At 49.0% G+C, this 15174-nt stretch overlaps 1 protein-coding gene across 21 annotated transcripts in view; it reads left to right on the top strand.

Annotated features, from left to right (window-relative positions):
• Positions 1-2684: 2684 nt before the first annotated feature.
• Positions 2685-15174, top strand: part of ERICH2 (glutamate rich 2) — a 40847-nt gene continuing 28357 nt past the window's right edge. For 8 of the 21 annotated variants that reach the window (XM_066176639.1, XM_066176638.1, XM_066176637.1 and 5 more), the window contains exons 1-2: positions 12053-12653; positions 13091-13200. In XM_066176639.1, the coding sequence (XP_066032736.1) occupies positions 12095-12653; positions 13091-13200 (669 nt within the window). In that variant the 5' untranslated portion in view covers positions 12053-12094. Of the gene's footprint in view, positions 3513-12052; positions 12701-13090; positions 13201-15174 lie in introns of those variants that run through there. The other 13 variants (XM_066176644.1, XM_066176643.1, XM_066176647.1 and 10 more) reach the window with 8 other exon arrangements.

The raw sequence follows: 15174 nt of genomic DNA, 5'->3' as shown, positions 1-15174 counted from the left end.
CGCCGCTCGCCCCCGCCGCGCCGCAGCCGCCGCTGCGCCGCCGCCGCCGGCTGCCGGGCGCCCGCCGCGAGCGCCCTTGCCCGGCGCTGCCGGGGCCGCTGCCGGGGCCGCCGCCCGCGCCGCCGCCGCCGCCGCCGCCTTCCCAGCCTCGCCGGGGCGCCGGGGCGCGGGGTTCACCTGCTAGCGCTCCGCTGCGCGCTCTCCTCCGCCCGTCCGCCGGCCGTCCTGCCTCCGCTCCGCGGCGCGCTCGTTGCGGTCGCCGGCTCTCGCTTCGCCTTTTATATTTTTTTAGCCTTTTTTTTTTTTCCCCAAAAAAAGAGAAATATTTAGCTGTACATGTAGTTTTCCTCCGCCTTCTTCTCGCCCGGGTTTGCTGCTCGCAGGGAGGAAACCAAACAAAGGCTAAAAAGCGAAAAAGAGGGGGGGGGGATCAAAAAGCCCCCGTGCCTTCTCCCCTCCGCTCCCCTAGGAGTACATCTCCTCCTCTCAGCCTTCCCCTCTCAGAGTGAAACTTTTCCTTCTCTTCTTCCTTTAAGGCTTTGTGTGTGGGTATATTTTCCTTTTTTTCTGCCTCTCTCTCTGTCTTTCTCTCCTCGGTTCCTCGATCTCCTTTTGCTCTGTTATTTGCAAGTTTTGTTGGTGTCCTAAGAAAACTTCCTGTGATGATGATGGTGGTGATGGTGGTGATGATGCATTTCTCAAAGTTGTGCTGTTGCTGAAGCACTTTGTCCCCTTTGAAACAAGAGTCCTGCCGGAGCCTTCTTGCTAGAGTCACGCTCTGGATAAGACATTTTTTTCTACCTTTCCTTTAGGCGGTCGGAAAAAAAAAAAAAAAAAAAAGAAGTAAAAAAGAAATTTAAAAAGTTGAAATTTCTCGTTACCTCGCGAATTGTTTCTTTCCCTCTCCCGCTCTCTCTCTCGCTTGGTTTGTTGTCTTTTTGGTTTTTTTTGTTGGTTTTTTTTTTTTTTTGGTTGTGTTTGTTTTGCTTTTTATTTTAATTCCAGCAGTTGGTCGAGGGAGGAGGCGGAGGAGGAGCGCCTTGCTGGAGAGGTGTGTGTATGTGTGTGTGCATATATGGTATCCTTTATACACTAACTCCAGCGGGGAAGTTGGCTGCCGGGCTGGCAGCGCGCACTGGCGGTGCCGGAGTCCCGCCGCTCGCCTCTCCCCGCCTCTCTCTCCCGGGCCGTGCCCGCGCCCGCGCCCTCCTCCCTCCCTCCCTCCCGTCCGTCCCACCCTCCCTCTCCTCTCCTCTCCTCCCTCCCTCCCGCCGCCGCCCGCGCCGCCAGCGCCCGGCCCCGCCGCGAGGAAGCGGCCGCCGCCGCCCCCGCCGATTGGCTGTGCGCCCCGTGACGGACAGCGCGCCGCCGGCCGCGCGGCCCCCCTTCCGGCCGTTCCGATTGGCTGCTTTTTAATTTAGGCGAAGTGGCGTCGGAGATGGAAGTTGCCCCCCCCCTTGCCTCCATCCCTCCTCCCTCTCCCCTTCCTCCTTCCTCCTCCCTCCCTCCCTCCCTCCCTCCCTCCGCCTCTTAACTCTTCCTGCCCGGCGGACACACGCACCTCGGAGCTCTCCCGCCGTCGCCGCTCGGGCAGGGGCGAGCGCGGGCCCTAATAATTAATAACAACATTAATAACGACAGTAATAACGACGCCAGTACCGGGCTGGATTCGGAAAGGCGTTGGTGTGAAGGTGTCGCCACCGGGCACGCACCCGCCTCTCTCCCGCCGGCAGTGCCCGTACCGGCATTCGGAGCTGTCTGTCTGTCTCCCCCCCCCCCCCCCCCCCCTTCCCCAACGCTCAGCCCCGGAGGCGCCCGCCCCCCGCCCGCCCCCTCCTCCCTTTGTCCGCCCCCGCACCCCGGGGTGCGCCCCGGACCACGGCAGCCCGTCCGCAGCCGTCACGCCGGGGGGCTGGCCCGGCAGCACCGGAGAAGGACCGCCCCGTCGGCGGGGGAGGTGGCAAGGGGAGCCGGCGTCCGGGCTTGCCCTGCGCGCTGCGGTCTACTCGCAGGGAGCCAGCCTCGCGGCATGAAACGCTGTATTATTTCTCGTCCAGCGGAAAGAGTTAAGGGGGGCGGGGGAAGGCGGGGGGCGCGGGGGAGAGATGCGACCGAGCGGAAACACTGCGCGCAGGCAACCTCAGTGAACCACGGAGAAAGAGAAAGTGGCAACAAAAACAAGGGCAAATTGAACGCTCCTCGGGGACTGCCGGTGCAATAACACCGCTCGGACACGGAGGGGACACGGCGCTGCCAGTGGCCGCCTCGCCGCGCAGCGCCGTCCCACGCGCGCTCCCCGGGTGGCGGGGGCCGCGCCAAGAAAACACGCGCGGTGCGGGCATGGGAATGGGCAGCGTCGCCCCCCGCCTGGCCCTGCCCTCTCCGCTCCTCTCCTCCGCACGCTGAATAAGCCTGCCCCGGGAGGCGGTGAGCTGCGTCCCGCTGGCAGCGCCTTCCACGCCGTCCCGATCCTGCCGCGCTCGGCAGCCGGTGCTCGGGGCTCCCTCCAGCCCCTGGCTGGCACGGCACGAAATACCATGGCAGGTCGGGTTAGAAAAACCATTCAAGTGAAGCGTACGGATCTTAAGGGCGCTGGTAACTAAACACCAAACATAATCATCTTATACATATATATATATGTGTGTGTGTGTGTGTATGTATGTGTGTATATTTGTTCCCATGCGTCCTCCAAAGGTTTCTTTTTTATATATATAAAAGATCCAACACAGATTTCATTGAATAAATCTGAGATCTCCAGGTGCAGACGTTTGAATAGTCGGTGCCAGAACCCCATGTTTTCCTTTCCAGCCGATTTTGCTTGGATCAGGCTCAAAAACCGAGTGAGTCTCGTGGTTTTGTTTACACTGAATGGGGAGGATAGGAACGGTGCCATGGGGCCGTCTTTCATTAATATACAGTGAGGATTTTGTCTAAATTACTGCTATGAATTTCACAGTACACGCTTTCAAAAGCCGTCTCAGGTGGCCTGATGAAACGTGATAGCGCCTCTGCAAACAGATCTACTTTCTTAATAAAAAAGGAAGGTGTGTGGGGGGGTGGAGAAATCCCCCCAAAATAATAAAAAAAACCCAAAACCCAAAAAACAAACCAAAAAACCATCGTACACCATCGTAACAGCGACAACAAAAAATAAAGCTTAAGCTGGAGTAAGGTCTTTTATTAAAAAAAAAATCCCAACAAAAAACAAACAACCAACTTCGTTCCCCAACTCTTCCCACCCCCTCCCTTGCAGAGTGAGATTGTTTTGTCTGGAAAAAAATCCAAAGTATAACAAGGGGAGAACAGTTAGTGCTGATTTTCATTTGCATAAATTTTCATATATTTTGGTGAAAATAATAGACTAGTGGAGAGCGGGGCTTAGTGGAGTCAGTGCAAAGGAAAATCTTAACATGGATCGTTTCGCTGGAGTTGAGAACATGCTTTTTTCCCCCTGTCACCTTATTAAAATCAAAAATTAAAAAAAAAATCTCTAAATCCTGGAAGTTTGATCGGTAAGTGTTTTACATTTTTTTATCTACTTTTGTTTTCTTTAAAGTCGCTGGATATGTATTTTCAAAAGGTTAGGACAAGACAGGGAAACCCGTGGCAACTGCCTTGAAGGAAACAGGCTGGAAAAAAAAAAAAAGGAAAGGGAAAGGGGGAAAAAAAAATCGCACCAGCAACCAAAAGCACCTTAGTGAAATATTACATAAAAAGCATGGATTCATTCCAAAGCTCAAGGCAGCAAAGCAATTCTTCAGCGCTGGAAAGTCTTTCTGGTTACTACTTCACTTTTCTGGGCACTGTTAATTATTGTAACACCAAGACTTGGGGAGGCTGGGCCGGGGGTGGGGGGGGGGGTGGGGGGCGAGGAAAGCTCTCGAAAATATTACAGATTTGTGAAGGGGAGGCGAGGCAGAGATGAGGGCTGTTTTCAAACGCTGCTTCGCGGGGGGGCAGGGGTGGGTCGCCCGGCGGGCGCGGAGGGGGCCCGGCCAGTGCAGCGGGCGGGAGAGGGGCCGGGGCCGGGCCGGGACGCGGGTGACCCGAGCACCTGCCGGCGGAGGGACGGGCGCGGGGGGAGGCAGGGGAAGGTGCGGAGCGGCGGTGCACGCACAGGGTTAATATTGTAACTAGGGAACAGACGGTTAAGCACAACATCTAGAGCTCTGTAGTGAAAGTCCATCAGAAAGAGTATAATCAATCAAAACTAACCAGGACATCCCTTCATTTTATTCTCCAAGGAGATTGGGGCTGGAGGATTACAGACCAGATTTCACTTTGTTTCTCTCTCTTGACAATCTTGCCTGTCTCTCCTCTTTCCCCGAATCCCATCCAATTGAGAGGTGTAGTCAAATGATCTGAAACTCTTCTATAGCGTTTGGGTCATTGTGATAAATAACGTGATAAATAATGTAGGATTAAATTAACAGGCCAGACACCGCTCCTGAAAACTTTACCAAACCTTAAATCTCCCATGATGTGACTTTAATTTATTTTAATTTTACCGTGTTATTTGCATTTTTTTTTCCTTGCCGCCTCTGTTGCTGCTCTTTTGGATACACAATAGCTGGTGATCATTGTAATTTCCTAGAATTAGTTACTTCTTTGGAAACGGTCGATAGCCAAATCAATAAAATGGCTTGTAAAACTACGGAGGTATAGGTTTCAATTTGGGGGGGAGAAGAATCGCTCATTTTCCACTTCTTGTTGACGTGCCCAGCGTCTCTTTTGACTGGGGTTAACTCTGTGTGCTCCATCGGAACAGATGCCGTATAGAGCTGCTCCCTCAAGATCATTTGTTTCCTTGATGGGGGAACATTTCTGAGCAGAACATATTGGTTGCCATAGAGAAAGAAATAAAAGGAAGAACACTAGTCACATTAAGCTATATGTTTGTGCACTGGGCTTTAGATAAAAGGACCCCAGTTCAAGCCAGAGAAAACGGGGCCAAAGCAGAGCTTCTTAGCTTCACTAAAACTAGCTTTATTTTGTTTTGGACTTTTACGGTTGAAACATGTAAGCTAATTTTATTGGCTGTCGTTAATTTTATACGATACGGCTTGCTGAACAAAATCAACTTTGGGCGCGCTCCGCCTGGCTCCGGCCGGCCGCCAGGGGGCGCCCCGCGACGCCCCCTCCCCGCGCGCCGGCGGGGGCTGAGGGCGACGGGGGCTGCCCGGGCCCGGCACTGCCCGCACACCGGCACTGCCCGCCGCCGGGACACCCCGCGCCGGGACACCCCGCGCCGGGACACCCCGCGCCGGGACACCCCGCGCCGGGACAGCGCCCCAAGGCTCCCGGGGCCGGCGGGCGGGGGGGCACAGCGGGAGCTGCCGGTTCAGGGCCCGCCCGAGAGTGTCCCAGGCGGTGCGGTGCCTCCAACGGACCCGAGGCCTGCGAGGGAGTGAGAACAGTAATTAAACACAGGCACGGGCACCGCAGCTCGGGGCAACCTCGGGTGCCACGCGGGGTTTTTGTGTGGTTTTTTTTCTGTCCAAATAAGGCGCTTAAGCCTCTGGAGATGCAATAAAACCACTCGGTTGTTTTTTTTTTTTTTAACATTTTTTAATATTTAATCGCTGTATTAAACCTGGAAAAGTGGCCAGTTTTCTTTTTCCTTTTTTCTTTTTTTTTTTTTTCCTTTCATTTTCCCCTCCGTCCCCCCTCAAGCTGGCCACTCCTCCCCCCGATCCTTTCCTGATTTATCTGTGTGTGGGAACCAGCGACAAGAGGTAACCTGGGACTCCCCCCGCCTCCCGCCCTGCCCGCACCGGCCGCGCACCCGCCACAAGTTTTCGCCGTCCGGGACACTCGCAGATTAACCTCAACTAAACACAACATCAACAGCGATCACAGCTTAGCTCCACACAGCTCGGGTCTCTGTCCCTTCCCGAGCACGCCTGCTCTCAGCCCCTTAGTCCTCTTCTCTGCTCCCCTCCCTAAGTGATTGCAAGAGCGGACAGAACGGAAAAATTTAGTTGGTGGCTTTCCTTTTTCTTTCTTTCTTTTCTTTCTTTCTTTCTTTCTTTCTTTCTTTCTTTCTTTCTTTCTTTCTTTCTTTCTTTCTTTCTTTCTTTCTTTCTTTCTTTCTTTCTTTCTTTCTTTCTTTCTTTCTTTCTTTCTTTCTTTCTTTCTTTCTTTCTTTCTTTCTTTCTTTCTTTCTTTCTTTCTTTCTTTCTTTCTTTCTTTCTTTCTTTCTTTCTTTCTTTCTTTCTTTCTTTCTTTCTTTCTTTCTTTCTTTCTTTCTTTCTTTCTTTCTTTCTTTCTTTCTTGTAGCGGGGGGGGGGGGGGGGGGGTTGGGTTTTTTTAGGGGTGGAATTCCTGCCCAAACACAGTTGCTTCTTACCCCCGCGCCCCCGATTGCTGGCAGGGCACTGGGCACGGACGGACCCGCGTGGCTGAAGCATCCTGCAACGCACCTGCACCCCCGGCACGGGTGGGGAGCGGTGGCCACGGGGCCGGGAGCTTGAAGCCACTTTGTTCCCCCGTGGTGGAGCCCCAGCAGTTTCCGTCTTACAAGGAAAGTTTTATTTCTTGCCTCCATAAAGGAAAGACCAATTGGAACCCTGGAAATCACACAGCCCATAAATATGATAGAACCTGGCAAGATGAACTCCCCGCCTAAGAGCCTAACGCATACATAGGAAAAAAAAAAAAAAGAGAGAGAGAGAGAGAGAGAGAGACAGAAACAGAGAGGGAAAGAAAAATAATCAAAGACAGAAAACTACCTACCTACAAGAAATCACACTTTTCATTTAAAGTGTTCGTGGGTCTTCATTTGGAAAACGGAGTCAAGTCTCTGTGTGTATTGACCGTGAGGTAAAATGGTTGAGATATTTATATGAACAAAACTTTCCACCTACCGCGTTTGGCGCAATGAGCACTAGCAATATTCCAGAGTGGTAAAACACATTTCCAGAGCGCATTTCTCCTCAGAAACGAGAAACGTGGTCGCTTGCTTGAGATTTGACGTTTAGTGAACATTTCCCTCGCCCGTGAAGCGGGCGGGTTTTGGAGTTGAAAGACCCCAGCAAAGTTCATCATCCCGGGGTCGGGATCGAGCGGATTTCCCCCAGCTTTCCTCTGCCCCCCCCCCCCCCCCCCCCCCCCCCAATCCTCCAAGCGTAACCTGCATTATATTTTAAACAAAACAGAATTTAGAAACGCAGCTCCTCTGCTGTGTGCCAGCACCAGTAAGCAGCAGCAGGCGTCTAGGTACCGCAAGCGAAGAGAAAAAACTAACGCTAAAACGAGCAACAAGTTAATTCGGCAAAACTAAACTTTTCTGTCTGCCTTTGGGAGAGTCCGGTTCGGCCAGGATTGCCGGCTCCATCCCTGCCGTGGCACCCCAATTGTAAAAGTGCTACAGAGTGCATTTTTTTTCTCCCCCTTTTTAAAATAAATGCTTATTTTGTCCGAATGGATGCATTTGGAAAATGAATGTAGAATACTGTCGGAAATAGCGAAAAGAAAGTGTTTACCGTATTTAGTATTCATTTACTTATAGTGGGAAATGATTAGGTATGTTCTAATATAACCGTGGAGACCAACTGCCTAATTAGCATTTACAAATTAAAATGTTAAACATAAAGACATATTCCGTATACAGTCTGCTATATGTAAAACACATTCGTGCATAATACAGCAGTCAGCTGCAAACGTGAAGTTGACTGGCTTCCAGATATGTAGTGTTCTTGGCTAATGCGATCTGCTCTGGGTTTTTCAAGCTTACCCATGCTGCAGTTCATAGTTCTTATGACCACGTTGATAGCTGCACTAGGGATATTACACTAACCAATCTGGAGAAAATAGGAAAATACACAGATTACTTTTAAAGGCTGATGATAATAACGATAAACACAATAGGCAGGCGGATCATTTATCCATACCTTTTATTCTGAAGGCTTCACTAGGAACCTTATTTATTGTTTTGAGCATAAAAAAGCATTTCGGGTTCTTTAATAAATTAGAACAATAATACAGAACTGCACATGCAAAGCAAGATTCCTTTATTTCCCAGCTGCATAATTTTGATATTACCCAACGTGTCTTGCTCAGGGTTCACCTCACACGGACTGTAATGAGAGTTGCCAAATGAGTGGAACAATCTATCTGTTGACTTGAGCTCAACGTAGACACATTACATATGATGGAAACCTAATGCTCCCACCGATGTCAAAATCAGAGGGATACATAGTTTCAATCCAGACCCTTGAACATGTAGATTTTTATTAATAAGAATAATTGTGCATGTAGCGACATTAAAGGGGATTTACAGGTCGGAGTCTTTTAAAAGAGACTGTGAAAACCTTAGCCCTGCTTTTATTAGACATGATATCATTCCGATTTGCGTGCTTGCCATCTCAATGGCGTTTCACATGCGACAAACAAAAAAAAAAAAAAAGAAAAGAAAAGAAAAAGAAAAAAAAAAGAAGATCCATATGCGTTACATAGATTTTTCTTTTACACGCATAAGGACTGGAGGTCTTTTAGTGGATAAGAGGATGAATAATTGTGATACACCAGAAAACAGTTCGTGCAGTTTGGCAGCTCTGGTTATTATTATTAGATTTTTTGACATTTGAACTTGTCTATTGTCTGAGGAGCTCAGTGCAGATTGCAGTAGGTCAACCTTAAGGCTGCTCTTTTTGGCATTGCACACAAACATGCACACGCTGTCTGTTCTCCTTGTGTGAATACAGCAGCTAGAGGTGTTTTTTTTTTTTTTAATGCATATCTATTTATATTTATCTAATCCACTTGGGGTTTTCACGGTCGTGTGATTAGTTTGTACGTGCCTTCATTTTACACCCATTCCTCCAATCCATATATTTGCCTCATGTTGGATACTTTTAAGTACTCAGTCGCTTTTACAGCAGTATAATTCCAGCATCACGACGTTTGATAAAAGGGACTTCAGTAGCCCTGGGATTAAATGACATATTTCCCCGCAGCTTCGCTCAACTCCATCATGACTCCTACAGTCAAAAGTTAACGTTATTCATCATCTCCTTGCATTTATTCCCTCCTCCCCTCTCTAAATTCAGCCCCGCCACCCTACTTCTGAAACAATCTCTTGCCGCCTGCCAAGAGTTAGGGGGGCAGCAGTGTGGGGGGCTGAGACTGGAACCCGAAAGGCCGCCGTCACCCTGCGTCCCCGGGGACGACCCCCGCCCCGCCGGCCTTTCCGCGGGCGCGGATCGGGCCGCGGCCACGCCGGGGTCCCGGCAAACACCCTCCCGGGCGGGGCGGCAGGAGCCACTTCTGAGAAGGAAAACGCGAAATAGGGATGGATCCCCCCGGGGTGGGAGGGGGAAGGGGAGCAGAAAAACTGGATCAAACCCGGTAGGAGAGTCAGTTTGCACTGAGAAAATCTAGAGATTGCGTCTAAATAACTTTTCCCTGGAGTGATTTGCGCGTCCTGCTCTTTCTTCTGTAGTTGGGTTGGTGTTTTAAATTGAGGCTCTTCCCTCATCTGCCGAGGTGAAGGCACTCGGACTGAACAACAGCCCATCTCTTCCTGTAGCAGTTTGTCATTTAAATATGTATCTATATAGGTGTGTGCATATATAGGTATACATGCATTCAGGCGTCTACCTCTGGATTTGTTCCCCCCTTCGCTTTCCTCTTCCCTCTTCAACAAGAGCTTGATAACGCTTTTAAGGCTTGTTATTTGAACTCTGTGATCACCATGCAGAAATGTAATTGCAACGTTTTTCATCAGGAAAGAAAATAAAGAGAAAAGGGGGAGGAAATCCCCCTGCTCCCCTTCACACCCTTACACACACAGACACCCAGTGCTCTGTAATCGCTGAGTCACCGTATTGGGGGTCAGTGGGTAAACACGAAGGAGAGAGCAGCAGCTTATTGAAAACCCCGGCTCAAACCGCATCCCTCCTCATCTCCAGCCTGGAGATCCCTCCCCTCCTTCTTCCCCTGGATTTATTACTCCGGACTTGGGAAAGAGTGGCCCAAGTGCGGCCAGATCCGTTTTTGTGAGACTGCATGTCCTCCTCAGGCGCAGTGGGACCCGCTTTGTTCCGGCGGGGTGAAAGGAAGAAATTCAACATTAAACTGCTATTTGGGCTGCCGGGAATAGACGCTGTTTTGTGGGTGTGAGGGGAGAAGGAGGAAAGAGGGAAACACCGGCCAGTTCACCTAGGGATGTAAAGAAAGCTTTCCCTTTCTCTGGGGTTGGGCTCTGATCTGGGCATGTTTACTTCTGTTTAAACGCTATTGTTCCTGCCAGCCTTTGACACAAACAGAAGGAGCGGGAGGGGGGCGGGGGGTGGTGGTGGTGGCTGGAACAAAGCTGTTCAAACCCCAGCAACCCCCAAAGGCGGAGGAATACTTTTTTTTTTTTTTTTCTTCTTCCTTTAAAAATGCATGTGACAAGTATTTCTGTTTGACGTTGTTTTCTGGGTCCCTCCACTCTCCCTGTGAGCTAAACAGAGTGCCTGGCTGTGATTCACTTACCAGGGCCCATTTAGAGAGGTACATGTCCCCCTGGTAGGTGCCAGGGAGCCTCGGAGGGACAGCTTCTCCAGCCCCGGGTCTGAAGGAGAAGACTTGAAATCGGTTTGTGGCAAGCCCTGCAGTGGGAAACAAAGAGGCAGAAATGTTGGGAGCCCAAGGAGGGCCTGAAACACAGAGAAGCATTGAGCTTCCCAGAGATGCTTCAGCTTCTCAGCGGGGGACAGAGCAGAATCCTTTTTGGGCCTTCTCTGTGCATTTGAGGGCTGGACTGTACAGCCCACATTGAATCAGAGTCATTGTGTGTAAATGAATAAGTGCACATTGTTTTGAGATGCTGCTATTGTATCTGGGGCTGGGGGGAGGAGAGGGTTATATTTTGTGTCTGTGCATGCGTGTGGGTCTATGTGCTTACGAAAGGTGAGTGCAGATTGCAATAGTTGCTGCTCTATTTTTGTTTGTCAAACAGGGCCCTTCTCTTGGGAGAGGGGCATGTGGCGGATCCCAGCCCAGGATTACATTAATCAAAGCATTATTTCCCCAGGGATGTGCAGCACAAATGATAGTAAATCCTAATAAAATTGGATCGCTGAGAAATTGAACGCTTAAAGTAATCTGCTCTGCCTGATAAAAACTTCAAATTTATAAGATATTATGCATCCCCACCCCCAAACACCTTAGGTATCATCACTATGTGGGTATTATACAACAGTGAGAGAATCACTGCTCAGTTTAACAGGCCCATCACTATCGAATATATACATAGATATAAATGTGTTTGTATGAGTGTGCACACATATATTGCACACACGTACACACACACGCGCAGAGTCAAAAAAGAAGCTAAAATTTTTATGCACATAACAATGATGACTATGGCCAATATTTTCAGGACTGTACATGCAACACCTTTGCTCTGGCAGGTGCTGTAGAGGGCTTGGACAAGGCTGTACCTGGTTGTGTACCAGCACTGTAATCTTGCCTGGGGTCTTAATTCTCTCTTGCTTTATACTGACACTCACCATGGACCTCCATGATGGCACCTGTGATCTCAGCCCACTGATCAGCTTTGCTTTTTAAACATGGGACCACAGGGCTGGTATGAAAATATTTTTTTTAAAAAAATTAAAAATATATGAACATGAGTATTTGAAGCGGAGTTTAGAAAGCTTTTGAGGGGATAAGCTCCAAAAGGAAACTGTCTTGGACTGGATAGGCAGAGTTGAAACAAGGAAAGGTGTTCCCAGGCCCGTTATTAAGCCTCAGACATGCAGCATGCTGTGCCCACAGTCTCTCAATACAGGGCCAGGCCAGCACCTTGCCGGCATGGGCCAGTAAAGATCAGGATAGCTGCTGGCCATTCGCTAGCTTCAGCCCCTCAGTCTCTGCTACTTCCTCTCTGCAGAAAGATAGTTTCTTTATAATTGCTGCCATAGGACATGACAATAAGCTCAAAGAGATCTACTGTCCAGCAGAAAAAAAAAAAAAAAGCTTTCCCTCCCTCCCCCCCCGCCCGCTCAAAGATCTCTGTGCTTCCATATGTGAAAGGGGCAGAAGGCATTTCCACTCACCCAGCTGAAACTCTTTGAAAGGCTGTGAGCCTCCCCCGGCGTTATAAATGCCGATCATTCCTCCTACCCTCGCCGTCCCGGGACCCTGCTACCCCCGCGGGAGTCGGCCCTGCCTCGGGCGCCCGTTCGTGACCGGTCCTGCCTACTGCCTTGTGGCCGACGACTCCCGTACTCCTCTCCCTGCCCCTGTCTTTTCTGGCATCGCTAGGCAGACCGAAGGCGGCTTATTCCTTTTCCTGGCGTGGGGTTTTCCTTCCCCGTCCTGGCGGAGAAAGGCGGGCGGAGGTGGTCCCGACCCTACAGCGCCCCGCACCCTGCCCTGGCCTGCTGGTATCTGTCCTCCCTGTCTGCAGACAGGGAAGCGGTGGAGGGGAGCTGAGCCCTCTCCCAGCCCCGAAATGACGCAGCCCCCGTTCCAGCATCGTCTCCCGTTTGGGCTGGCTCCATTTCAGAAGCCGTCTCCCCCCACCCCCTTCTTCCCAGCCTTCCTCCTTCCTCCTCCTCCTCGCCTCACCGTCACTCTCAAACACCCCCCACTCCTCGCGCCCGCTTCCCCCCGCCGCCCCAAACTCCTTCCTCAGGACCGTGGGATGCGGGTGAGCTCTGGTGAGAGTTGCTGGTCTCCATTTCTAAGCGGGGAGCCGCCGGGAGCGGTGAGGCAGCCGTGACGGGGCGGGGGGGAGCGGTCGGGGGGTTAGGGAGGCGATGACTGACGGAAGGAGGGGGGGTCCGCACCCCCTCTCTCCCCATCTGGAGCTGCCGCTTCTCCCGGGAAGGTGCAGCCCCCGCGCCCCGCCGGCCCCGGCCCCGCGCCCCTCGGTGGGCAGCGCTGCCCCGCGCCGGCGCTCCCGCACGGCTCCCCTCCCCCTCCCCCACGCGTGTGCGGACGACTCGGGGACCCACTCACCTCGCCACTGACGGTGCTTTTTCTCATCCCACCCAAAAATAAATTAAAAAAAAAGAGCTCAACTATTCTCATAGCGCTCGGCTCCCTCGCTCAGTATTTACCCCCACGTTTTTATCACCCGTCTACCTCCGCCCAGACCGACCCTTCTGCCCCACCCCACTCCCCCGCATCCCGGGTGCAACCGGATGGCAAAAATCAAAGCTGGCTCCAATTTACCCCAGTTGTCTTCCTTTGAACACTCATAAGGTAGGTATGGTGGGATGCTGCGCTCCCACTCCCCATGTGCTCAGTGAGGTGCCTTCCTCTCCACTCTCTCCCCCCCGCTCTCTATTCCTTAATTGGCTCTATCTTGATGTGCACTTGTTTTGTTTAGCCTATTTTACCATTGCGGACGAGATAGGCAGGAAAAGGAGCGTTTGACTTGGTATGTTTCTCTGATTTTTTTTTTCCCTCTCCCTGCCTTCCGAAGTTAATTTGCATTCGAGGTCTAATTCATGTTTCAAAATCCTGCCATTTGAGGACCTTATAGGAACAGGGCATTCGTTTCTATTTTTGAGGAGGAACCTCTCCTACATTTGCTCCTTTCTGTATAATTTCATTGTGTTCACAAGTGACAGGGATTTGCATTAGTTATTTTGCAATTTATTTTTTAAGAGTTGGATCAAATTTTCTTATTTTTAAAATTGCAGATGGAGCAAGTACTAGGCATTAGGAAAGGAGCATACATTATTAACAATGTTGCAAACTTAGTCACAGACTATGTATTCATATATATGTATTAATCTCCGTTCCTTGGAGTTGGATTTCTGCCTCCTGAACATCTGATTTTGATGACAGAGAAAGTCAACTATACAAATACTGAAGTGTATTTATAGTCCTTCCCATATATTTACAGGTGATTTTATTGCTGTTTGTTACTTGCTCCAGCACTTAGTAATTATTTCACTTCAGCAAGGCATTTCAGAGGATTAGATGCTGCTTTACTCATTAAAGAGTTTTCAGGTTATCCAGGAGTAACTTTCCTCCACATCTCTGGAAATAGCTATGCAGCCGCGTGGACTTTATGTAAAGAGTATAAAATATAAATGGACATAGAAAAAGATTGGTTTATATCCATGGTTCTTCCAGTTCTTTGGATGTGATGAAGAATCCATCTATGTTGAGGCCTTTCTGGGTCCTTTAAGGACTTTCACGTATTTTATTTGTATCTATAAAACACAATTTTTTGTATGTAGTGATTATATGAATGGCAGATGTTGCATAATATGCATATGAGACCGTTCAAATATTGCTGTACACACACAAATATATTTTTCACAAATGTATGTGTGTATGTACATATGTGTTTACACGTGTGTGATAAAAAACATGCTGGAAGAGAAAACTGCCCAAAATAATAATAAAAAAATATTCATAAAGGAAAAGCTGTTAAGGTAGTTCATTGGGAGTTTGTATCTGGTACATTGCAAAAGTCACTTTAGTTACAGTTCCGGACTTTACTGTAAATACCTACATACACCCCCATCTCAGCATTAAAATCCCTCTGTGTGTATTTGCCCTTCTAGAACTAACTAAATGGGACTATGAATTATTCCTAAAAAGATGCCACTGATATAAAAACTCATAGAATAGTAATGGAATATGGAATTTTATATAGTGCCAACAACTTTAGCACGATTCTTGGCATAAGCTATTTAGTGCAATTTTATTTGTCTGAACCAGAATGATATTACAAAATGAATTAATAGAACATTAGTACTGAAAAAAAGAAACAGTTCTTCCTTTGAAATATGAAGTGCCACTAACTTGAGATGAAACCTGAAAGTTAGTGAATAATATATGGGAAATATTAATATTTTAAATGTATCATATTTAAAATTGCTGTGAACTTAAACAAGATTTCATATCAAGAAAAACCAAGTAATTCATTTTAGGTTCTAATCTTATATGCAATGTTTTACAAATGAAGCAACTCACTAAAGAAGGAAAGTCAGGTATGTAAGCATATCTTGTTATTTTGCTCATGAAATACAGTCATTATGGAATATGAATTTAATTTTAGAAATTATGAAAAAGAACATTTATTTTATTTTTTCTACTATGATACAAGAAAAACATTTTTAAGTAGATGATTAATTGGATGAAATGGACTGATATGGCCCATAATACCTGCATGGGCTTTTGTACCTTGTGAAACCCCACCACAATGGGACCTTTATG

Source organism: Chamaea fasciata, unplaced genomic scaffold (assembly GCF_029207755.1).
Source record: "Chamaea fasciata isolate MVZ Bird 193981 ecotype frontalis unplaced genomic scaffold, bChaFas1.0.hap1 SCAF_2, whole genome shotgun sequence".
Classification (NCBI taxonomy): domain Eukaryota; kingdom Metazoa; phylum Chordata; class Aves; order Passeriformes; family Sylviidae; genus Chamaea; species Chamaea fasciata.
This window is presented reverse-complemented; position numbering and strand designations above follow the sequence as displayed.